Genomic DNA, 22,368 nt, shown 5'->3' with positions numbered 1-22,368 from the left:
CATAAATTATGACATGATTCGAATCATTTTTTTACTTAATGCTTATAGAAACTATCTTCTTCAAATAATTCTTCGCTAGTAAATATACGAGATGGTAGAGTACCACTCGCTACTAACTTGACACCTTTAGAACATAGTCGATCCACGTTTTCTGCTTCCATTCTTTGATAATAATTTTGAAATGAACCTGTTTCTAGTATTCTTGAAAAGGTCCTTGGTACGTCCTCTTCCATTGCTGGAAGAAGTGCAGTTTCCAAATGGAAATTTTCTGCTGAGTTAGGTAATATCGAAAAGGAGATATTTGGAAGAGAGAGTTCGTTCCCAGAGCTAGTTTTGCACTCAGATCGTGAATATACCTCGATTCTTGAATAATTCTGCTCGATACATTTTTTTTCTTTTGTAATATCGTATTTTTCATGCGGTAGTTGACTGATTTTTTTGAATGCTAGCGAACCAACTCTAAAAACGTTTTCATGTTCAAAGGTGTATGCTGGTTTTAGTTCAATTTGCTTCATATTAACAGAAATACTGCTCGAATATGCCAAATCTTCATTTTCTAGAGCTTCTTCTACATCCCTTGAAGAGGAGCTCGGATATTTTAAAGAGGAATCTGGATATTGAGTTTTCAAGCCACCCAATTTATTTTCGATATGTTCAAGAGTTTCTACCCTTCTTCTTGGCCTAATGAACGGATCCTCGTTTTCCTTTGAAGCTTCTTCTGGAGTTGATTGCCGCGATTTAATCGGCGAGCTAGATATACCTGAGTTCAATACATCTACCGTTACTTTGGATCGCCTCTTCGCGGGTCTTGCATTTAAGCAGCTTTCTTTCAATGGCTGAGGTGTTGTTGAGGCCATTCTTTTTTTAGTGTTGTTTTGAGAAGAATTAACACTCGAGGGAGTCCTTACTGTTATTCGTTGAGATGACGCATAATTAGACGGAGATCTTCCTCTAATAATTAGAGGGGGTGTTTTCATTTCTTGCAAATATACAAATACTCCTTTTGATCCATTTTTCAAGGCCAATTCATCGTAAGGAATTCCGGGTTTAACATTACGGAAGCTATCTGGATCTACAACTGCACCTAATATTACATGTAAACTAAAATGCTTATTTTGTTGGGATGGTTTCTTCACACTAATTGAAGAAGCAAATTGAACTCTTTCATAACGGGCAACCTTTTGAATAGAATTTTCTGGGTAAGAAAATAATAAAGAATCGACTCCGTATTCTTCATAATCAACTTGATCTCTGTGCAAATAAAAAGTAGAATCATATTTCTTCATTTTAGCAATATTTCGAACATTCGACGCCTCTCTAATAATTTGATGTTTTGGTAAAGGGGAAGGAATTAAGGGGCATACAGAGGGACAAAATTGTGGTCCTTTATCACGTTTAGCTGTGTGTTGAACAAGATTAATTTCTGTGTCGTCATCGTCATTCTTAGCTCTTATCTTGATCGCAAAATACTGCACTCTTACTTTGTCGTCTAACGAAGAATCTTCAAACTGCAGGTCAAAAACACCCTTTAAAAATGAATCTGAGTCACAATTAACTGTTTCAAACGTGGATACTAGAGTAAAGTAATTTCTTTTATAACCTACCCATTCTTCATCAATATGGTCGAATCCTCTGTCGATTCTTGGAATAATCCGCAATTGCAATTCCTTTCCACTTTGAGAGTCTACTACTGAACAATAGTCCCGAACCAATTCAAATGGTGGACCCACTTTGAACTGTAACGTTGATCTAGGGGCAATCTTAAGCTTCCTTTTATCAAAATAATTAGAAGTGGTGCCGTCTTCATTCAACTGCGTAAGGATCATAGGCCCATCTTCTTCTTGTTCTGTACTCAATTCTTTTTCATATTTAGATACGAGCTCATTCTCCAAAATTGGACTCTCATTTTCTATTTCGTTCATTCCAAGTGCTTTTTTATATTACTGTTTTCCCTCTTTATTGACTGTTTATTAAACTTTTAATTTCTACTTTAGTAGATGACACAAAATGGGAGACAACTGTAACGAAGCTTATCTCTTCAACACAAAAGATAATTGTCCAATAGAGTTTGCAGAGAGCTCGGCGGTTCAGCAAGAGACTTGCCTCGAGAGGGCTTTTGAGATCTCTTTTTGCCCTTTTGTGTCGTACAACCTGGGCGAATTTCTGACACTTTGCCGTCCAAGCCGCGCTTGAACAAAAAACGTCAAATAGCCGCGGAGGTGATAAGGTGAGACCAGGTTCATTTCGATAACGATTAAAGCACTATGTATATCGAGAGTTTCTATCATTCTATAATATAATGTTATCTATTACACAAACTAGAGACTGGTTGTCCTACAGAGCAATAGAGAAAATTGAGTTTTGTTTAAATAAAGGAAAGGCAAACAATCAGAAAGCGTGTGAACAAAGTGCAGTTTTATGTTAGCTTGGAGTGTTTGATGGACAAAGCGTAGACATCCAGGTATTTAGTAAATTCATGAATGATTTCATTCATAAACATGATATGGACGCCCAATGCAAGGCCAAACCCAAGCCAAGATAAGGCATAGACAATTCTGTCGAGTTCAATTCCCCAAGCCACCTGGCATATCTTGTACAGAACTAACTGGCACAAGGGAATTAGCATTGGCGCATTGAACATAGGGAAATCCTGCTTGGTCAAATGACAGACAATAATTCTTCCGACGGTGAATGCTCCTGTGAAACCGATGGATAGGATAAAAGCGAGTGTGATAAAACGTGGCTGAATCCACACGAGTAAAGATATGCTTGCAAAATAAGCAAAAAATGGCAAAAGACCTTTTATAGCACTGCCTTGCTCGATTTGAGTAATATTGTTAGTCGAAGAGGTACTATTTCTGTAATATTTATCCACGTTTCTTTTTGCGGATAATGCATTTAGCACCAAACCGAAGACAGATAAGGAGAATACAACATCCAAAGTGTCCACATCAATGACCTTATCGCCAATCGTGATTGTAAATAAGTAAGTATGCCAGATGGTTTGTTTTCCGTATATGCCGGTCAATATAAACACAACGCAAACGATCAGAATGCCCTCCACTGGCCCAGAAAACTCACTCAAGAATAATGTGTGTGTGTGGTATTCTTCCCAGGTGCTTAGGTAGAAATTTGTCAGCATCGCAAACTGGGACAACATCAGCCTATAGGAAAACCCCATCCCGGTTACCGAGGCAAAGATAAAAATTGACAAAGTAGAGTTTATAGCATCAATACTATGATCAAACAATTCTCCCAATGGTCCTGACTGATTTATACGACGAGCGTGGACACCATCACAACCGTCAAATGTCTGATACAGGAAAACTCCTAGGGCATACGAAAAACATGTCCAGCGAGGCGATTCAGCGTTTAGATTTGGATCGTAATAGAATACAGTCAGCACGTTAATAACAATGAAGGCGAACCCAGATAACGTGACGACATTAGGTGCCATCCACGTGGGGAAAATGGTACAGAATTTTTGCCAAAATGGTTTTAAGAAGTATTTTGATACCAGCGAACGATCTTCACTTTGGTACCTGTTATGAAAGAAAAAAGAAATTGTTGAAAGTTAGTATACTTAGAGATTTCGCTTTTCCTAATTTAAGGCAACCAACGGTATATTTACATACTTGTACGACTTGAGATTTTCAATAGATGAATCAGGAACAAAATACCCCATTTTTCTACTCCGAGCTTATGTTCTTTCAGTACTTTCGTTTACGATTGCTCTCAACTTATGTTCTTTAATATACAGCATTTTCTCGACAAATCTGCGTATGCTTAATCCTTCCCGCGTAATGCCATGGCTTGTGAAATTCATGAAAAGTACGCCCACCTATAAGAAGGACAACACTACAACATACTGCAATCAGAAACAGCCGTAAAATGGAGAGCACTAATGTCTTTCATAGAGGATTAGAGTTCCAAAGGTTTCCGCTGAAAGAAGGCAACAAAAGATACCGTCGCACTATACCGCAGCCAACGTTAATGGAGGAAGGAGATGGAAGAAGCCCCAACTTTCGTAAAAGCAATGTTTCTTGTGTATTTGAGTAGAGAAAATAGTATATAACATATACAAACCTAAAAGGGGTCCAAGGTGAAAACACACCTACACTAAAACCACAAATCCTTGAACAAGGGAAGGCACGTAAAAAAGCCTTCATTTATTTGCAAGTTACTAACATCTTAGAGACCACACCCAACAACTGGTCATTCTCACAAGCAGCTGCTACACGCTCTTTATCATTCAGCTGCTTATTTACTTGATTTTCACTGTCATGAGTACCTTTCTTCAACAAAATCGTGATTCTGAATCTAGGAGGAAGAGATCTTTCCAACCTGACTCGTATCCCCAAACCAATCAAAGTAGCTAGAGAGCAGTGTGTAATGGTTGGCGTTATTCTGATCATGACTTCCGCCATTTCGGTCTGCTTACCTGAATCATGAACTTCGATGTCTTCTAAATTTACAATAGAAAGCTGCCCAAGGCTCAGTGGGTGTTCAGGATCAGAAATATGCGCAATCAAATCGTATATTTCTTGAGCATCAATAAAATCTAGCTCTTCTTCTTCATCGTTTTGACTTGTCATGAATTCTTCCTCGCTTTCTTGCAAACTATCTTCATCGGAAGTCAATTCGGGTGGAGCTCGAATCGAGAGTAGTTTGTCCAATAGCTCTATATCTTGCAACACTTGAGATTTGGGAGAATGGTCTATCTTCAGCAAGAGCCTCCTCCTCTCTAAAGTAGTCTCATTACTAAAACCGCCTAGCAAAAGGTCCTTGGCTCTATCTTCTTTTCTGGTAGGAAGTTGGTTCTCCTCTAGTATGTCAGGATTTTCGTTCAAAAATTCAGACATAGTTCTTTCGCTGTTGTGAGAAAATGTATAGTATTGCTAATCCAAGAACAGCGTATCGCATATTTCTGGTTCTCGAAATACAAACTTTCTATTCGGTAGTCATCTCCAGAGCTTTTTAATTACTTTACATCATATTACGCTTCATCGAAAGCTACGCACCCAAACATTACAAAACAAAATAGAGAGCTTGGCGCAATATATAATATAACATTAATAGACTATAAACATGAGACCTATTCTCTTTTGTTGGGTGCTTCATACAGCGGCAGTCCACTGTACAAAGCCCATTTTATCAAATACATAACGTTCGTACTTTTTTCGTTTTTCTATCCACCTTTTCTACCATCGTCTTCTTCCAATTGCTCCCAACTTCTCTCTACAATTCTCTGAATCAATGTAATGGATTGGTTACTGCCTTCGTGTAAAACTTTGATGTCTTCAACCGTATATGGTGGTTGCACCTTAACGTCATCAAGGATAACGATATCCTTGCCGACCCACTTGGTGTCACCTATAGTCTTGAAAACTTGATCAAAAATAAATTGACCTTCCACACTCACTCCTTTGCCTTTCAAAAGTTCACTCTTTTTGGATGCTATTATTTTATCCTTTAGAAGTCTCTCAACCCTTTCCACACTCACGTATGAGGGTTTAATTTGTTGCTTCTTGAATGAATTAAAGGAAGGTTTGTCACCAATGACTTCCAAATGCTTAACGAATGTACACTTGATCACTTTGAAACTTTGAGGAGATTGGTTCTTTTTAGTTGTTTGTATAGTGAGGGTATTGTTCGATGAATTGAACGAATACAATCTACCCTCAGTAACCACATCCAACACGTTCGTTACTTTTATTCTGAATCCGAGCGTATGCTCAAGACTGACACTCATGGAAAAAAGGGCAAAAGCTAGATTCTTAGAGTCGCAAGCTTAGAAACTGGCACTATGTGTTAGCCTGGATCAACGTGTCTGCTTGTTTTTTATCAAAATCCACTCTTTTATGTATGGTAGATTTCTAGTTGTTCTCTTGCTTCCGCTAATATCATTCGGGCGGGAAAATTATGGAAATGTGCAAATTTACCGTCTTCGCTGTACCCTCGATCTTTGTTCATGATCTTCGTAAAGAAAATTAGTAAAAGTGGCTTGACGCCTTCTTATGATACATTTTATATTATACAAAGTACATATGTGTTAAGCATTAACCTAATATTTCTCGAGCTTCTCGTAATGCTTCGGTCGGAAACCCGGCCAACTCTGCCACTCTAATGGCATCTGATTTCATGCAAATGCCTGGCTTTAACTTGTGATCGTAACAGAAATTTTCGCCTCCTAAATCTGTAATGCCACTTTGATAAAATTTAATCTTTTCACGTAAACTTTTTGTGCATTTACTGTCAATGATATGCTTCAGTTCCTGACCAAAATGTGTAGCAAAGAGAGTTCTACATTGGTTGTTTTCTAACAGGTATTTTAGTGTTGCATATGCAATGCTAATGCCTTCTTTGCCACTGGTTCCACGTCCAATCTCATCAAGAATGGCCAGTGATCGTGTGGTAGCGCCTTGAAGAATAAATGATGTCTCTATCATTTCAACCATGAATGTACTCATCTCATTGTATAGATCATCCGCGGAACCAACTCTGCTGAAAAGCTTATCTACAATACCAACATGTGCCTTACTGCATGGAACAAAGCATCCAATTTGTGCCAAAATTACTATGATCGCATTTTGCCTCAAGAATGTAGATTTACCACCCATGTTCGGTCCAGTAATTACCCATAAGTTGTCCTTTGCCAACTCACAATCATTGGCTGTGAAAGTTTCTAAAGAACGCGTGGAAAGCCCTTCTTCAACCATTAAATGTCTTCCACTCACTACTTCCAGTTTATCACTTTCGTCCACCTTAGGACAAACCAAATTTTTTTCATTAGCTAAAATAGCAAATGACGATAACGTATCCAGGTAACCTAGAGTAGTCGCAACTTGTCTAACTTCGTTGCTTTTATCGATGAATTTTCTTTTAAATGAATCAATAATATTCGCCTCTTCATTTCTGATCTTTAAAGCCAGTAGCTCTAAATCATGGCCCAAGTCTGTCCAGGATTTGTGACTCAACCAGCGAGTCTGGCTAGATTGCTGTAAAATATGAAACTTGCTTCCATTAAAATCGCTTTCACTGGTTAATTCATTGATTTTTTTCAAATTGGAAGCTGTTCCTGTCACATGTAGTGCATATTCGCCATTCTGCCTTTCCTTCAAAGCAAAAGTTTTGGCGCCTAGTTTGCCAATAAACAGATCCTTTAGCGAAGCGTTTAATTCTACTTTTTTCTGCCCAATTTTTTGATAAGCATCATGCAGTTTCCCAAGTTTGGCGTTGAAAGAAGGGTTTACAATAAATCCTGTCAATTCAGGAACTTCATCTTTTCTACACGCTTTCTTTCCCTTTAAGTCCGTCTCAAGGATCACATTCAAATCATCACTTTGCTTAATATCTTGCGATTTAACCAGTTCCTCCTCATTCAAAAACTTCAATATATCATCAATCAATTTCTTTTCAAAGTCCAAAGTTTCAATCAGCTGCATTATTTGGCTCTTCAACGTAACTCTCATCAAAGACGTATTTTCTAATATATAATCCCGTATTTCTCGTGATACCTGTAGCGAGCGTGCCATTTGAATGAGCTCTAGTGCCTCACCTCTTCCAAAACTAAATTTTTGCAATATACGAGAGAGATCATGAACTTTCTTTAACATCAACCGTAAGTCTTCAGTGATATCAACATTGCTTTTGAAAAATCCCACAATTCTCTGGCGGTTCTTGATTTCTTTTAAATCAAGGGAGGGTCCGCTTAACCATTGGGTTAAAATTCTCGTCCCAGAAGGTGTCACAGTTCTCCTGATAGATGACAACAGGGAGCCCTTCCTATTGTTGTCTCTTACAGTCGAATGTAGCTCGAGAGCAGTACTGGTTCTTGAGTCAATCTGCATTATGGCTGTTGCCAACTGTCTCTGGGGAATTTGAAAATTAATGGAGAAATTGGGTAGATGGTCGCTTACGTAAATTAGAGTGTTTCTTAAAGCAGCCAACTCCTTCTGGGTGAAAGTTTGAAATTGGATTCTCAGTTGTCTATCTGTTGCTTCTTTTTCACCCAGATTGAACAGCCCATAAAACGATTCTATAGTGCGATGCTGGCTGGGCATTTTTTGATATTTGATAAAGAACTTCTTAAATTCAACAAGCTCAGGATACCAAGTCCCGGACTCAATATGGAACTCCAACAACTTTTCATCCAATAGAATCTCTTTAGGCTGAATTCTTGTTATGGCGGAAACTAAATCCTTCAGATATACCTGCTGAACGAATATTTCCCCAGTGCTCACGTCACACCAGCATATACCGACTTTTAGGCTCGCATCTGCCACCGAGCTCATGCAATTCTCAGGAAATTCAATATTCAATAAATATGTATTTTCTCTTAAATTCTCAAACGCTTCATCGATAAATGTACCTGGCGTAACTATCCTGGTCACTCTTCTATAAAATTTGTTGGTTTCGTTATCTGCCACATCATTCTTTTTAAATTGGTCGGCAATTGTTACGCTATACCCACAATTATTAACAAGCATTTTCAAATGTCGACTTAATTGATGAACAGGGAATCCTGCAAAAGGAACTTTACCGTGAGTGTAAGCTCTATTTGTCAATGCTATATTTAACTCTGGTGCATATTTTACCGCTTGCTCAAAGTATAGTTCATAAAACGACCCCATCTGTGTTAGAACCACATGTCCTTTATACAAATCCATCAAGTCACGTACATATTGCAACGATGGAGGCAAAGAAGGTTTCGGGGGTTGAGAGGATGCTGCCTTACCATTTCGCTGTGCTATAGGGCAACTATCTGTATCAATTGTATATGTGTCTGTTTTCTCACTACTCGATTCGGCAGCTTTGTTCAAGGTGATTTTGAGCTTTGCAATTTTTGGTTGAGCGGTTGCATTACTAGAATATCGTATTAAGGCTCTACAAATTGGTAGATATACTTTCGGTACTCTAAACAAAGGATTCATTGACGCGATTTCAGACGTTCTCCTTTAAATATCTTGCGCCGTTTAAATCTCAATTTTTTATTTTCAAACCATTTCTTCTAACTGAAAGTCATCGCGAAATCTTTATTCTCCAAAAGTGATATTACAAAGCTTTTAGAGATAAAACCTAAAAATCAATGCACTAACTAGTTGCGTTTTATTAACATTGTTTAACAACGTTACATAGCATGCAGTATTTATTTTTATTCTTTTTGTTGAAAAGCAACGAGGGCATATTATATATGTAGGATCTTTCAGAAATATAACTATTGTCTTCAGTTAAGGAAACCTTTACAGTTAGGGGCGCCACACAAACAGGGCAATCTTTCCTCGTCGTCTTGCTCCCTTTCAAACTTATAATCATAGGTCAGTTCTTCGTTAGCCCCGATATCGCGCAATGCATAAATAACAATTCTCCTTCTTCCACCAACTTTTATAATCTTTGCCGTACAATTTGGATCACAACAATGGTTGATAAATCTGGCAATACCACCTTTTTTAGTGGCATCAATAACCGTGTTCTCGTCAACCCTAAAGAGATAACTTGAACCAATCCCATTCTTCAAATACCTTTTCTCCCTCATTTCTGCTACGGGTTGTCTGATTCTTTCACCAACGTATTCAATAATCATTTCCTTCGCCGCAATGGAATCCAGAGCATATAGCCCCCAATTATGAATTGCAGAACGTGCAAACATGACTGGTTTTTTCCTTTTATTTAATTGATTCAGTGACAGCAGTTCAGATTCAGTACCAATTGCAGCCTTTTGGGCCTCTATGTTTTGCTGGAATCTTCTGTTCGACGCCCTATTATCTCTCGAAGATGAGACTTCTTGGGGAACTGAGTCCGAAGGCTCTTTTGTTGAAGATTCTTCTCTTTGAGAAAGTTCAGGAGTGTATTCATTCTTTTCATTATGAATATTCACAGTGTTCAACGGTTGGTGGATTTTGCGACGATGGGGTAAGTAGTTAACTTTCAATTTATCTGCAATTTTTCTAAAGCCTTCAGCTTTGAAGGAACTAAATGGTTGTAGTTCACTATCAAACAAAGTACCGTTAAGTTTGATTTGCCAGTCAGATGCCTTTTCTTCTTCGACCTTTTGGCTACGAGATTTCCAAGTCTTGTACTCCAAGAGCGCACCAGATTCCGAAGAAGAAGAAGTGACAGTGTATGATTTCAACAATTCCTTTAAAATCAGCATATCTTCTTCATCTTTGATAGCATTTTGCAGGTCCAAGGGTGATAACGTCTGGCTATATTTTAGATCATATTCCTCAGGTGGATATACAGGCTCGGGAATTTCGGTAGCTGTAGGCTTATACATCAAAGGTGTATCCAAGATGTCAAGGGATCCGTTTTCATCAGTCAGCAATGATTTAATGGCATGGAGGTGATCAGACTCCGGAGTTGTTGGCTCAGATTCACTCTTAAATTTCTTATCTGTTCCTTCCTCCTCCTCCTCTTCGGATGATGATGAATTAGAAGATGTCATATTCTCGTCTTCTTCTTCATCGTCTTCTTTTGAGAAACGATCATTTGAGAAAGGAGTTCCGCCATCATTATATGGAGTAGCTTCTTTGGAATCTGTTTCCTCATTTAACAAGTGCGCCATTGGTTTGATGCCCTTGGATAACTTCTTCCTTTTCAAAGATGTACGGTCCATTGTAAGCGAACTGTGTCTATCTAAACTTCTCTTTTGGGATTTTGCATATCCACCATACAAACCAAATAAATCAAAGTCCCGTTTAGCTTCCCCTTTACGTTTTAACTCATTTTCAGCAATTTTAGAGGCTATTTCTTGTTTTCTCTCTTTTTCCCGTAATTCTCTCTTGGCTAGTACTTCAGGAAAATTTGCGTGATCTAATGTATCGAACACTGTGGGTCCTATTAATCTTTTCTTGATATCCACATGCAAGGCTTTCTCTAGATCGTTTAGTATTTGTTTAGCAGTGGCGTCAATAAACTCTTCTTTAGACTCATATTCCACGGGTACATGTTCAGATGTAGTCGATGCGCCGGGTCCATTAAACCTGGTTCTGTTTTGAAACCTAGGGAGAATCAGGTGAAATTTGATTAGAATAGGCATTCTTCTACTACGAGAGATTATTGTCAATTTGCCTGATTCTGCGTTTGAACAGGTTTGAGCATGCGCGATGTCGTTAAAGATTATATATATACCCGTTGGATGGTCAATAAATCGTGCACATCTGTAGCCTCTTAATTTATACTTAAAGTCCTCAACTCGAAACCCATGCTTAGTAACAAATATTTTTGAGACATGTAAGACGGGCCTGTTATTGACTACGCCCAAAAGATCGTAGGGGATCTTCTTTTCATATCCTGATGTATGCGATAATGTGTCTACCTTAGGCTCCTTCGGCAAATTAATTTCTTTACTTTGGGTCTCCTTCACCTTTTCTTTCTCCATTTCCTTTTCCTTGGCTTTTTTCAGGTCTTCTTGCAACTTTTGTAAGTTTTTAACATTTGTTTCGACAAATTTGGCAATGATGTTGTTTAAGATAGAATTTTTGTTCAGAACGATGTTGAAGCTAAACCCCATGATAAAACAACCTGAAGATTCATGCTTCCTTACAGCATTAAAGGCTGATTTGGCTGCATCATTAAGTTTTCCATCAGGGCTTGTATACTTTATGAGATAGACGTTCAAAGGTAAAGCGCTACTAGGATCATTAAATGCTTCAAAATGAGAGATCTCGCCGTATTTTTTAAAATAGTTTTTTATCGATACATCTTGAATGTTAGTGGTTGTTGAATCCTGCGTTGGATATACTACAATTTCACATGGAGGAGGTGGCCCTAAAGAATATTTGTCATATGATATGCGAGGTAGCAAGACTAACGATTTCCTGCATTTTCTATGGCTCGCAACTTTTCCATTGGTTATAGTAGCGTTTTCATTACGTGGGTCGGATGCTTTAATCTCCGGATGCCTGTGTTTTACTTTAAATTTGAACTGTCCATCTTGTAGCTCTTTAACTACGTAATATCCGGTTTCCGCAAATTCTTTATCTGTAGCCCTCCATGAAACCATTTTGTCTTTATTGGAGAATTCGCCTTTTATGGGGTCGAAGTAATGGAACTTGGACATCAAGACGTCTGTATTATATTTTAAAACTGAAGGTGGTCTTTGTTGTAGAAGTAAGGCAGAATTTGTGAGTAGAGGCGTATTCGGGGATGTTGATGCAGTATTAGCACTGGTATTTGAGTAGCGTGACTGTGGCAAACCTCTTACATTATTAACGTCAGATTTATTATTTACATATGTGCCACTTTGGTTGTCGTTATTACCGTAATATGAATGTCGTGTATTGGTAATATTTGAGCTATGCGGGCGATCGTCACTATAACGTCGCCTTGAGCTTTCATTGTGATTATAGTGTCGACGTTGATTGTATTGGTTAGGATACTGTTGGTATGTTTGGTCATTTGGGTACCGATATTGGCCAGGACGTGAATACTTAGGCTGCTCTTGAGGGTGCTTATATTGCCCAGATGATGGATGCGTTCTTCTGTAGTAACCAGACATTATGTAAACGTAAATGTAGAGGCACTAGTTCACAAAGCCAGCAGCACTATTCAAAACCTAGCTAAGTAGAGGTCTTTACTGGACGAGACTTCTCTTTTGAAAGCTAGAGCTTGTTAATAAAAAAACGATGAGACGAAGCTTTGGATAATATAGCGTGGAAGCAGCACCAAGCAAAGTGTGGTAAGTGGATGCAAACGGCTATAAGAAGCTACTGATCTAGAGTATTCAGGATACGAAGGCGTTTTGGTTATGTATTTCACGTTTGTCTGTAGCCCAAAAGTTATTTCTTTGTGATGAAAGTATGCATTATTTCATTCTTTACCGTTGTTTACGTTAACGAAGAACCGGAATTGAAAAAAAAAAAAAACACTAAAATTGACAAAAAAGTGCATAATACTACTAGGTAAAAAGCCAAAATAGGAAGACCAAGAATCGGATATGTCTATGCGACAGGTTCAACGTTGCGTTTCGGAGGTGCTTCGACTGGATCCACAAGAAAAACCAGATTGGTCTAGGGGTTATTTAAAGAAATTGACTAATGCGACCTCGATCCTATACAATACTTCACTGAATAAAGTGATGCTGAAACAAGATGAAGAAGTAGCGAGATGCCACATATGTGCGTACATAGCATCACAGAAAATGAACGAGAAACACATGCCTGACCTGGGCTATTACATGGACAATATTCCCTTAGAGCCAAAAAAGGCCAAACATTTAATGAGTCTTTTCAGGCAAAGCTTGTCTAATTCGTCACCCATGAAGCAGTTTGCATGGACACCGAGTCCCAAAAAGAATAAGCGAAGTCCTGTGAAGAATGGTGACAGGTTTACTTCCTCTGATCCTAAAGAATTGAGGAAACAGCTGTTCGGCACACCGACTAAAGTTGGCCAAAGTGAAAAGAGTGATTTACCAATTATACCAGAGCTGCCACCGGCACAACACTTCGAATCGCCGTCCACTACAAGAAGAAAACTGGCATTTGAAGAAGAAGAAGAAGAAGATGATGATGAAGAAGAAGCAGCAACAGCAGACAATGATTCGTCATCGAAAGGCCATAATATAAAGACCACTTTTGTAAAAGATGATGCAGATACCGATGATTATGACAACAATGAAAGCGATTTTGGGAGTGAAGAAGAGATGTCGGGCGTGCAGGAGAACAAGAGGAGAAACGCCAAACAAGTCAAAAAAATCAGAAAACCCCAATCCGAATTGAAAACAGCAAAGGCATTGAGGAAAAGAGGTAGAGTTCCAAATTCATTGTTAGCGAAGAAATATTGCAAGATGACCACAGAAGAAATAATACGATTATGCAATGATTTTGAACTCCCAAGAGAAGTAGCGTATCAAATTGTGGATGAGTACAATATAAACGCGTCAAGATTGGTTTGTCCATGGCAATTGGTATGCGGGCTAGTATTAAATTGCACATTTATTGTATTCAATGAAAGAAGACGCAAAGACCCGCGTATTGACCATTTCATCATTAGCAAGATGTGCGGATTGATGCTGACGCCTAAAGCGGATGATGTGATTGAATGTGTCAAGCTGGTAAAAGAATTAATCATTGGTGAAAAATGGTTTAGAGATCTACAAATTAAGTTTGATGATTTTGACGGTATCAAATACAGTGAGATTATTTTTAGGAAGCTAGGATCGATGCTACAAACCACTAATATTTTGGTTACCGATGATCAATACAATATTTGGAAGAAAAGAATCGAATTGGATTTGGCATTGACGGAACCTTTATAGAACAGAACACATACGTTTTTATATAACCTAATTCTAAATCATTCCTTGAGCCCTATAATTGGCCAATGTTTGCTCCATCTTTGCGCTAATGATTGGATCTGCTCTCAAACGCTTTTGTATCTTCGCGGCTTCAGCAAATGTAGTTGCTTGCAGTTTTTCATCCATGGTTCTTGCCAAAGTTGCCGACTCCTGAAACAATTTGATGGCAACGTCAATCTTTTCCATTTGCAACTCTAGTTGGGCTAGACCAATCTTGGCCTGTTCGGATCTTGGATCCAATTCACATGCTTTAGTCAATAGATCGATGGCCATATTAAACTTTTCTTCATCTAGTTGGGTTGGGTCTTGAGAAGACTGTCTGGCTAGGATAGTGGCCTTACCAATCAAGGGCCCAATACCTACGTGTATTTTCTTTTGCACTTCCTCTAACCTTTTGGCAATGTCGTATTGTTTGATCGCAGTATTGAAGTCGCCTTTATCGGTCAAGATCTCAGCGTAAAAAGTGGGTACTTCAGGTAAAATGGGGAATTTCAATTTTGCCTCATTGAAAAGAGACTCAGCTTCGGAAAACTTATCTTGCTTGTACAACAAACAAGCCAATTGGATGTAGGGGTAGACATTCCCAGGGTTTAAGCTTTGGGCCTTTTGGAAATCTAATTTAGCATTGGTGTAATCCTGTAGGATAAAGTACATTTGGCCGCGATGGTAATAAGTGGGCGGGTACTCAGGGTCCAAGTCGATTGCATTTTGAAAGTACTTGAAAAACTCTTGAGAGTTCTCCTTATCGGCCACGGTCAAAGCCATGAACACGTACGAATTTGGGGTTGGATGCAGGTTGATGGCTTCTTGCAAGAGAGCTTGAGCATTCAACAGATCATTTTTCAAGAATTGGAAAATGCCTGCGTAGCAAAAGGCTAATGCAGCATTTTCCCTTATAGCGGAATCCTCCTTGTTGGCACAGATCAGAGAATGGTATGCATCTGTGGCCTTTGTAAGAAGATCGTCTGCTATCAGATAGCCTTCCCTTGTAGCGGAATATAAGCTTTGCAAGGCCTCCGACAACGTGGCGCTGGCACTGTCCAGAACCGAACTGGTGTTGACACGAGAAGTTTCCAAGTCAGGGTTGAAGATTCCAAAGAACGATGCTAAAGACGTGTTGGAAGGTAGTATTTGCGAGTCCTTGTCGTCGCCGTTCTTGGTTAGGCTTTCGTTTAGCACTTTCATTGCCTGCTTGTTCAAGTTCCTTTCCAGCATGGGTTCAATGGAGGTCCCATCAAAGTCCCCGTTGAGGGACAGAACAGACAGGTCGAACATGGCGTCGGTAAAATTCCCCAGCGACTCGTTAGCGGACGCACGTCTCAACAGGGCCTTGGAATGGTCAGGCTTTATTTCGAGCGCCCTTGTAGTGTACTCCACGACTTTGTCCAGATCGCCCGTGGAAATGTAGCAGGCAGATATGTTAGAGTAGAACACCGGGTCGTTCGGGTCCAGCTCGATGGCGTACTGGTAGTACTTGATGGCATCGTCGAAGTTTTTACCGGCGAAGAAGTGATTACCTTTGTCTTTCAACTGCACGGCAAACGCCTGCCTCTGTGGGACGGCTAGACCTCTTAATCGGTCCATGTCGGGCTCGCCGTCAGGCAAGAGGGGGTACTCGAACTCTTCCGCTGATTTGAGCTTATTCTTCCTCTTCCGTTTGTTCTTCTTCTTCTTCTTGTTGCTACCAGCAGTGGAGCTGCCGTCCTCCTTCAATTCTACCTCGTCTTCGTCCTGGCCAGGACATACCTCTCCCTGGCGCTGGCGGTCCTTAGTGCCCTTCGATTGCTGTTGCTGCTGCTGCTGCTGTTGCTTGAGCTGATGGTAATACACGTAGGCACCTACGGCAGCGGTCCCCGCAGAGACTGTGGCCACAATGGCTAGCTTGTTCCTTGCGATGAACTTCGAGAACGAGTTTTCGGCCATAAGTCCTTCTTATGCTTGGTATGTACACGTATGTAAAGGTATATACAATAGTTCCTTATTTCCGCTTTGAACGTCTACATAGTTACTTGCTGCGTGTTAGTTTTTCACATTTCACTGAGTGAGCTGTGGCTGCTTCCCGCGAAGTACAATGTCTATAGAAAAGAGAGAGATGGAAAGGTCTCACTCCCACTGCTGCCTGTTGTTCCGCCTGGCTGTGAGCCATTGCTTCTTGCACTCGCGGTACGCATCGAAGTAGTCCTGGCACTTAGTCCGGTCGTAGCCGTTGCGCTCGAGGCACTGAAAGCTGAGCTTGGAAGACTCCTCGCAGGGATCGTAATACTGACTATCGCCCTTGAGCGCGAACTTGTACTTATTGACCGGGTTCTCCGGATCGTCTGGATAGTACTGGAACGACGACGGGTCGTTGCTCTGAGGAACGTAGTTGACCTTGGTTCTATCCGTGACGGGTCCCCTGGACGTCGGCTGTGTTGGAGGTGCCGAGTTGTCGCTGCTGTCACTGCTGTCGTTCGTGGTGGTGGTGGTGGTGGTGTTGCTCATGTTGGTTCCCATGGCGATGCTGTTGAAGATTGTGGGGATGTTTGATGATTTGCCGCCAGTGGAGAGGGGTCTTGATCTTTCTTTAAGCTGGTCGGGGCAGACGTCACGCTGTACGGCCCACAAAGAGAATGGGAAAATTGATAAAACCTACCATTGGGATCAGCAGAACCTTAGGTCTCTACGTATGTGTAAGACGCACACGCAGGTCTATTGGAGTATAGGTTTGACATACAGATAGGCGCTCGGTATATGGCTCGACTGTACACTGCACTGCTCCTTTTGCTCGCTGCTCCCGTTTGTACCCGTGCGCTGTGAACGCTTTTCCCTGTGCATACCTTCCGTGTAAGTCTTTCCTCTATGTCCATCAATACTGCCCCCTCGTCGCCCCCCAGCCAGGCGTCTCCCGCAGCAGCAGCAGCAGCCGCTGCTGCTGCTTCGCACGACCACACCAAATTTAATAATCCCATCAGATTGCCGATATCCATCTCTCTCACCATTAACGATACGCTTAATCACAGCAGCAATAACAATGGCGGTACCAATGGTTTGGGCATTTTGCCCTCGCGCACGGCTACTTCTTTGGCCATGGTGAACGGTAACAGTGTCAATGCTGCTACTGCTGCTGCTGCCGCCGCCACAGAGACAAGTGCAGTCCCCGCTGTGGCCAGCACGAAGAGTATCCGCCATTTCGTGTATCCTCCAAACCAAGTAAACCAGATCGACTTCTCGTTAGACATACACCCCCCACCAAACACCTCGCTGCCCGAGCGGATAGACCAGCCCACTTTGAAACACAGAATGGACAAGCACGGGCTCTTCAGCATCAGGCTGACCCCTTTTATAGACACGTCATCCTCTTCTTCAGCCAACCAGGGTCTTTTCTTCGACCCCATCATAAGAACCGCGGGCGCAGGCTCGCAGATAATTATTGGAAGGTATACCGAGAGAGTAAGAGAGGCCATTTCCAAGATCCCGGATCAGTATCATCCAGTGGTCTTCAAATCCAAAGTAATATCACGGACCCATGGCTGTTTCAAAGTCGATGATCAGGGCAACTGGTTCTTAAAGGACGTCAAGTCCTCCAGTGGAACGTTTCTGAACCACCAACGCTTGTCGTCGGCCTCCACTACCTCCAGCGACCACCTTCTACACGATGGCGACATCATACAGCTTGGCATGGACTTTCGCGGCGGCACAGAAGAGATATATCGATGTGTCAAGATGAAAATCGAACTGAACAAGTCCTGGAAGCTGAAGGCCAATGCATTTAACAAAGAGGCTTTGAACCGAATAAAAAACCTGCAAAAACTAACCACGGGTCTAGAACAAGAAGACTGCTCCATTTGCCTAAACAAAATCAAACCTTGCCAAGCCATTTTCATATCTCCATGCGCTCATAGTTGGCATTTCCATTGTGTGAGAAGACTAGTAATTTTAAGCTATCCTCAATTCATGTGCCCCAACTGTAGATCGAACTGTGACTTAGAAGCCACTCTAGAATCCGAATCTGAATCTGAATCTGAATTCGAATCCGAAAACGAGTCAGACATCGAGATGAATATCGACATGGATACGAATAACAATTTAGGCGTTCGCTTAATAGATTAATCACATAAAAACTCGTTCTTATATATACATATATACATATATACATATATATATATAATATAGAATTGTACCTTTTCTAAATGTGTGGACAAAAAAAATAAAAAACGTTCATTCATTCATTCGTTTATTTACAATAACTTGTTGGAAATAACCCTTTCAGACCATCACACTCACCATACGTCCACCCGCTGCCATCATCGCCTCTAATGACGGTTATAACGTCCCCCACATCAATCGACATCTCATCATCACCTTTTGCCTCATACGCATACGCGGCTTCTAATGTCCTGACGGGCAGCGCGGTTCTTCTTGGTGGTGGCACTTCTGGAGCAGGGCCCCTGCCATTAGCTGTGCCTCCCCCATCCGCATTAGAAATGCGAACATATGTAGTGGGTACAAGCCCCGTTTCACCAGTACTGTCGTTATTTATCTTAGTCCATCCGGAACCTGAATCCCGTGTAACCAATGAAATTTTGTCACCTGGCGAAATACTAATTTCATCATCATCTTGCTTTGTATATGCGTACAATACTTTATTCCCACCATCTTCGTTGGAAGTGTGTGTGGTTTTTGTCGTGGTGCTGGTTTCGCTAGTGTAAATGGAAGTGTTCTCTCCATCTTCACCAGCTTTGCTGGATGCAGCACCTAGTCTTGTTCTTCTCGATGTATTGAAAAGGTTGGTTATATGTAGAGGTCCTCCGTTGCCACTCGTAGCATTTCCGCCGCTTGAAGGCCTCGAATCAACGTTCAGGATGTTATGCTTAAGCTTACTGAATATTCCGGACTTCTTCTTCATTTTGGATAAATCAATATTATCCGTGGATAGATCGTATTCCTCAGGAACATTGTTCTGAATACTTTCAATCTGCACCTCGGCTTGCAGTTTCAAAGTCTCGTGCGAAGTAAAGGGAGAAATAACAGTTAAGTAGTTCTTTAACGTGTCGTAAAACTTAACCGCATTGACGGAATCTTCGTTAGTTTTCATCTCATGTTTTATCTTGTTTAAGGCGGAAAGTCTAGACAACTCGTTTTGAGTCTTATCTTGCAATAGATTGTAGTCATTCTCCGCTTTTGCCAACTTAACTCTCAAGTCTTCAACCTCCAATGTGGATGGGACTGCAAATTTCTCATCGTCGTGCCATACTGGTGATGGTTTATACGTAAAGTCTTGTGGCTCTTTCCAACTTTTCAAATTATGCTTAATAAAAATTGCCGTATTCAGAGAGGGTTTATTCTGCTTTACTACAGAATCAGCAGTCTGTAACCTTTTGCTAACTCTTGTACCTAAATCCTTTTCAACAGAAGCCGCTTTCAGCCACAGATCATTCAAGAAAAGAGTTTTTGCTTCATTCACGTCTTGTAGAAGATCTAGCACTTCAGGAACATCTTGAAAATAATACTTATCCTTGGTCCTATTTGCCTGATTGATCTTAATCAAGTATTCGTTTTTACACTTATTCATTTCCACCTCTTTTTCATTTAACTTTTTTTTATTTCTATCATTAGAAGCTTTAGTGCATTTGTTTCTTGCCATTTCCATGGTGGAACAAGATTCGTCATAGTCTTTCTTGGCCTTTTCCAACTCATGGTAAATGTTATCCTTTTTGTTTACCATATCATCGTTAAAACCAGCAATCTTGCTCAACGTCATATCAAGCTTAGTGAACAACCCACTCAATTGATTTGCTAAATGGTTTTCAAAATCCGAAGATAATTGATCATGGTCCTTGGAAATCATATCGGTTTGGGATAAAATTTCATTCCATGCTACCACTCCGGCAGCTTCAACGGAACCCGGTGTGGTGGCAGGTGTATCACCCACCGAGATAGGGACCGTGGTTGAAGATTTCTTATTGAAGTAGTCAGCCGATAAGCGAGATAATTTTTCACTATACTCTTTTTCTAATTTAGCCCTTTCTCGATAGAACTGCTCAATATCCTTTAACCATTTCAAATTATTTTGAACCCATTTATGGGTTTCCTTAAACGCATCTTTAATTTCATTACCAATAGATAAATCTGCGCTCATTTTTTATTCTCGTGTAATTCAATTATTGGTATTTGAAGGCAGCCTTTTGCTCATGCAAAATTGATTGGTATACTGCTCTCTTTCTCGCTTATATGTTCGGACCCTGAACTCGTTCACTTTCCCTTACTTAAGTATTTGATTTCAGAAACTTTTCACGTTTTCTTTTTCAGGTCCCGCGAAAGTTTATGTAGATCACAAGATTTAAATTGCAATTATATATATATGTATATATATGTAGAACAAGGGAAAAACATATATATCGGGTTATAACATCTAAAATGGTGCTTTATACAACAATCTCGGATTCTATAGAAGAATAGCGCTCGAAGAACTCCTTAAATAATTTGATTTGGTATTCCAAATCGGCAGAACCAGCGGTTTCTCTAATAGAATGCATACTTAACAAGGGATTACCCAAATCCAAAGTCCTGATACCTGTCTTGGACGCTAAGATAGGACCGATTGTGGAACCACATGGAGAGTCGTTTGCAACGACAAACAGCTGCAGAGGAACTTTAGCGGCGTCTGCTAGTCTTTTCACCAGGACTAGGCCAGGTGAATTGGTCATGTAACGCTGGTTAGCATTTATCTTGATGACGGGACCACTGCCCAATAGTGGTTTGTGTTGACCTTCGTATTTGCTTGCATAATTTGGATGAATTGCGTGAGCGACGTCAGAAGATAGGAAGAACGATTTGGAAGAGGTTTCCAAAATCGATGAGTTAGGCAATGGTTTAGATACATCAGAACCGTCCCCTTTCAAAATGGTCAATCTTTCCAAGATGTTAGGCAAGAAGTTGGAATCTGCCCCTTGAGCAGAAGACGAACCTATCTCCTCATGATCAAAGCACGCCATCAACCGAATACCTGATTCTTGATCGATTTCTGTGTCGGCTGCCAACGTCAAACCATGCATTGATGTGAAACAAGAAGTCAAATTATCCAGTCTCCCTGAAAAGACAAATTCGTCGTGGAAGCCACCGAGGGTGGACGCGTTATGATCGTAAAGAATCAACTCGAAGTCTTCGATATCTTCAATTGCATCAATGGCCAGTTCCTTGGCAACTAACTCCAATAGTTCTTTATGGTGTCTTTCCACTATTGTTTTAATAGAGGAGAAGCCAGACTCATCGGTCTCTTTTGCAGGAGAAGCTTCAGTATTATCCTTTTGTAGGCCACCAATTGGTAGCAATTGAGATTCCCTGTTGAATTCAAATTTCTGGTTCACGTCTCTATCCAAATGGATAGCCAAAGTAGGGATTTTTAACAATGGTTTGTTTAGATCTACCAACCTGGCAATGGATTTGCCAGTTTTGGCGTCCTTTACGAAGACTCTACCAGCGACGCCCAGATCCTTATCAAACCACGAATGCCAGATGGCCCCACCATAGCATTCCACTCCCACTTGCAGATACTTCTCACTGACCCTTTTGGAGATAGGTTTGATCCTCAATACGGGAGAATCAGTGTGAGCACCGGTGATGGCTATGGCGTTGCCGGGTTTCCATTTCCCACCAACAGCAAAAGCAATAATAGAAGAACTGTTCCTTGTTACAAAGTACTTGCCTTTGAGTGCGACTTCATCAGCCCACGATTCACGTTCGCTCAACTCTTTAAACCCCTTAGACACTAAATGTTCTTTGATATTATGGACGGCATGGTAGGGGGAATGAGAGCTGTTCAAGAAATTTACAAACTCCTTTGGGTAATCGTTTTTAGCTGTTTTGCTTGACATAGTTCTTAATTGTATCCTGAACATAGAAAGTCTGAGACCTCGTCCTGGCTTTGTTCATTTACTCAATAAAACTGAGTTCTTTCCTTTCTAGCAATAGAAGAAAAAAGGCCCTTTTTCTCACAAGAGCGCGTGAAATTTTTCAATGGCTGTACGATTATCAGATAAGACTAAGCTGATAAGAAGAAATAGGAGCTTGTAAGCAGCGCACTGGTGTCTTGT

The 22,368-nt window shown here is 40.6% G+C and overlaps 11 protein-coding genes across 11 annotated transcripts; 2 read left to right on the top strand and 9 right to left on the bottom strand.

Annotated features, from left to right (window-relative positions):
- Nucleotides 1–35: 35 nt before the first annotated feature.
- Nucleotides 36–1,922, bottom strand: NDT80 (transcription factor NDT80; the record flags this gene model as incomplete). Its single annotated transcript, XM_018365650.1, has 1 exon — nucleotides 36–1,922. One exon carries the CDS (start codon nucleotides 1,920–1,922, stop codon nucleotides 36–38), a length of 1,887 nt encoding a protein of 628 aa, XP_018221905.1.
- Nucleotides 1,923–4,169: 2,247 nt separating this feature from the next.
- CIA2 (iron-sulfur cluster assembly protein CIA2) lies at nucleotides 4,170–4,862 on the bottom strand (the record flags this gene model as incomplete). Its single annotated transcript, XM_018365649.1, has 1 exon — nucleotides 4,170–4,862. The coding sequence occupies one exon, from the start codon at nucleotides 4,860–4,862 to the stop codon at nucleotides 4,170–4,172; it is 693 nt and encodes a 230-aa protein (XP_018221904.1).
- Nucleotides 4,863–5,188: 326 nt separating this feature from the next.
- LSM12 (Lsm12p) lies at nucleotides 5,189–5,752 on the bottom strand (the record flags this gene model as incomplete). The annotated part of the gene is made up of 1 exon (XM_018365648.1): nucleotides 5,189–5,752. The coding sequence occupies one exon, from the start codon at nucleotides 5,750–5,752 to the stop codon at nucleotides 5,189–5,191; it is 564 nt and encodes a 187-aa protein (XP_018221903.1).
- A 307-nt stretch (nucleotides 5,753–6,059) lies between these two features.
- MSH1 (mismatch repair ATPase MSH1) lies at nucleotides 6,060–8,933 on the bottom strand (the record flags this gene model as incomplete). The annotated part of the gene is made up of 1 exon (XM_018365647.1): nucleotides 6,060–8,933. One exon carries the CDS (start codon nucleotides 8,931–8,933, stop codon nucleotides 6,060–6,062), a length of 2,874 nt encoding a protein of 957 aa, XP_018221902.1.
- A 293-nt stretch (nucleotides 8,934–9,226) lies between these two features.
- Nucleotides 9,227–12,499, bottom strand: SET1 (histone methyltransferase SET1; the record flags this gene model as incomplete). The annotated part of the gene is made up of 1 exon (XM_018365646.1): nucleotides 9,227–12,499. One exon carries the CDS (start codon nucleotides 12,497–12,499, stop codon nucleotides 9,227–9,229), a length of 3,273 nt encoding a protein of 1,090 aa, XP_018221901.1.
- Nucleotides 12,500–12,937: 438 nt separating this feature from the next.
- Nucleotides 12,938–14,257, top strand: ORC6 (origin recognition complex subunit 6; the record flags this gene model as incomplete). The annotated part of the gene is made up of 1 exon (XM_018365645.1): nucleotides 12,938–14,257. The coding sequence occupies one exon, from the start codon at nucleotides 12,938–12,940 to the stop codon at nucleotides 14,255–14,257; it is 1,320 nt and encodes a 439-aa protein (XP_018221900.1).
- A 33-nt stretch (nucleotides 14,258–14,290) lies between these two features.
- On the bottom strand, nucleotides 14,291–16,219 carry TOM71 (protein channel TOM71; the record flags this gene model as incomplete). Its single annotated transcript, XM_018365644.1, has 1 exon — nucleotides 14,291–16,219. The coding sequence occupies one exon, from the start codon at nucleotides 16,217–16,219 to the stop codon at nucleotides 14,291–14,293; it is 1,929 nt and encodes a 642-aa protein (XP_018221899.1).
- Nucleotides 16,220–16,399: 180 nt separating this feature from the next.
- On the bottom strand, nucleotides 16,400–16,789 carry COX23 (Cox23p; the record flags this gene model as incomplete). The annotated part of the gene is made up of 1 exon (XM_018365643.1): nucleotides 16,400–16,789. One exon carries the CDS (start codon nucleotides 16,787–16,789, stop codon nucleotides 16,400–16,402), a length of 390 nt encoding a protein of 129 aa, XP_018221898.1.
- Nucleotides 16,790–17,134: 345 nt separating this feature from the next.
- Nucleotides 17,135–18,385, top strand: DMA1 (ubiquitin-conjugating protein DMA1; the record flags this gene model as incomplete). Its single annotated transcript, XM_018365642.1, has 1 exon — nucleotides 17,135–18,385. One exon carries the CDS (start codon nucleotides 17,135–17,137, stop codon nucleotides 18,383–18,385), a length of 1,251 nt encoding a protein of 416 aa, XP_018221897.1.
- Nucleotides 18,386–18,509: 124 nt separating this feature from the next.
- Nucleotides 18,510–20,414, bottom strand: BZZ1 (Bzz1p; the record flags this gene model as incomplete). Its single annotated transcript, XM_018365641.1, has 1 exon — nucleotides 18,510–20,414. One exon carries the CDS (start codon nucleotides 20,412–20,414, stop codon nucleotides 18,510–18,512), a length of 1,905 nt encoding a protein of 634 aa, XP_018221896.1.
- Nucleotides 20,415–20,700: 286 nt separating this feature from the next.
- APE4 (aspartyl aminopeptidase) lies at nucleotides 20,701–22,173 on the bottom strand (the record flags this gene model as incomplete). The annotated part of the gene is made up of 1 exon (XM_018365640.1): nucleotides 20,701–22,173. One exon carries the CDS (start codon nucleotides 22,171–22,173, stop codon nucleotides 20,701–20,703), a length of 1,473 nt encoding a protein of 490 aa, XP_018221895.1.
- Between the last annotated feature and the right edge of the window lie 195 nt (nucleotides 22,174–22,368).

The sequence above is a fragment of the Saccharomyces eubayanus genome, chromosome XV, assembly GCF_001298625.1.
Source record: "Saccharomyces eubayanus strain FM1318 chromosome XV, whole genome shotgun sequence".
NCBI classification, from domain to species: domain Eukaryota; kingdom Fungi; phylum Ascomycota; class Saccharomycetes; order Saccharomycetales; family Saccharomycetaceae; genus Saccharomyces; species Saccharomyces eubayanus.
Note: the sequence above shows the minus strand (reverse complement) of the source record. Positions and strands in the feature narration are given on the sequence as shown.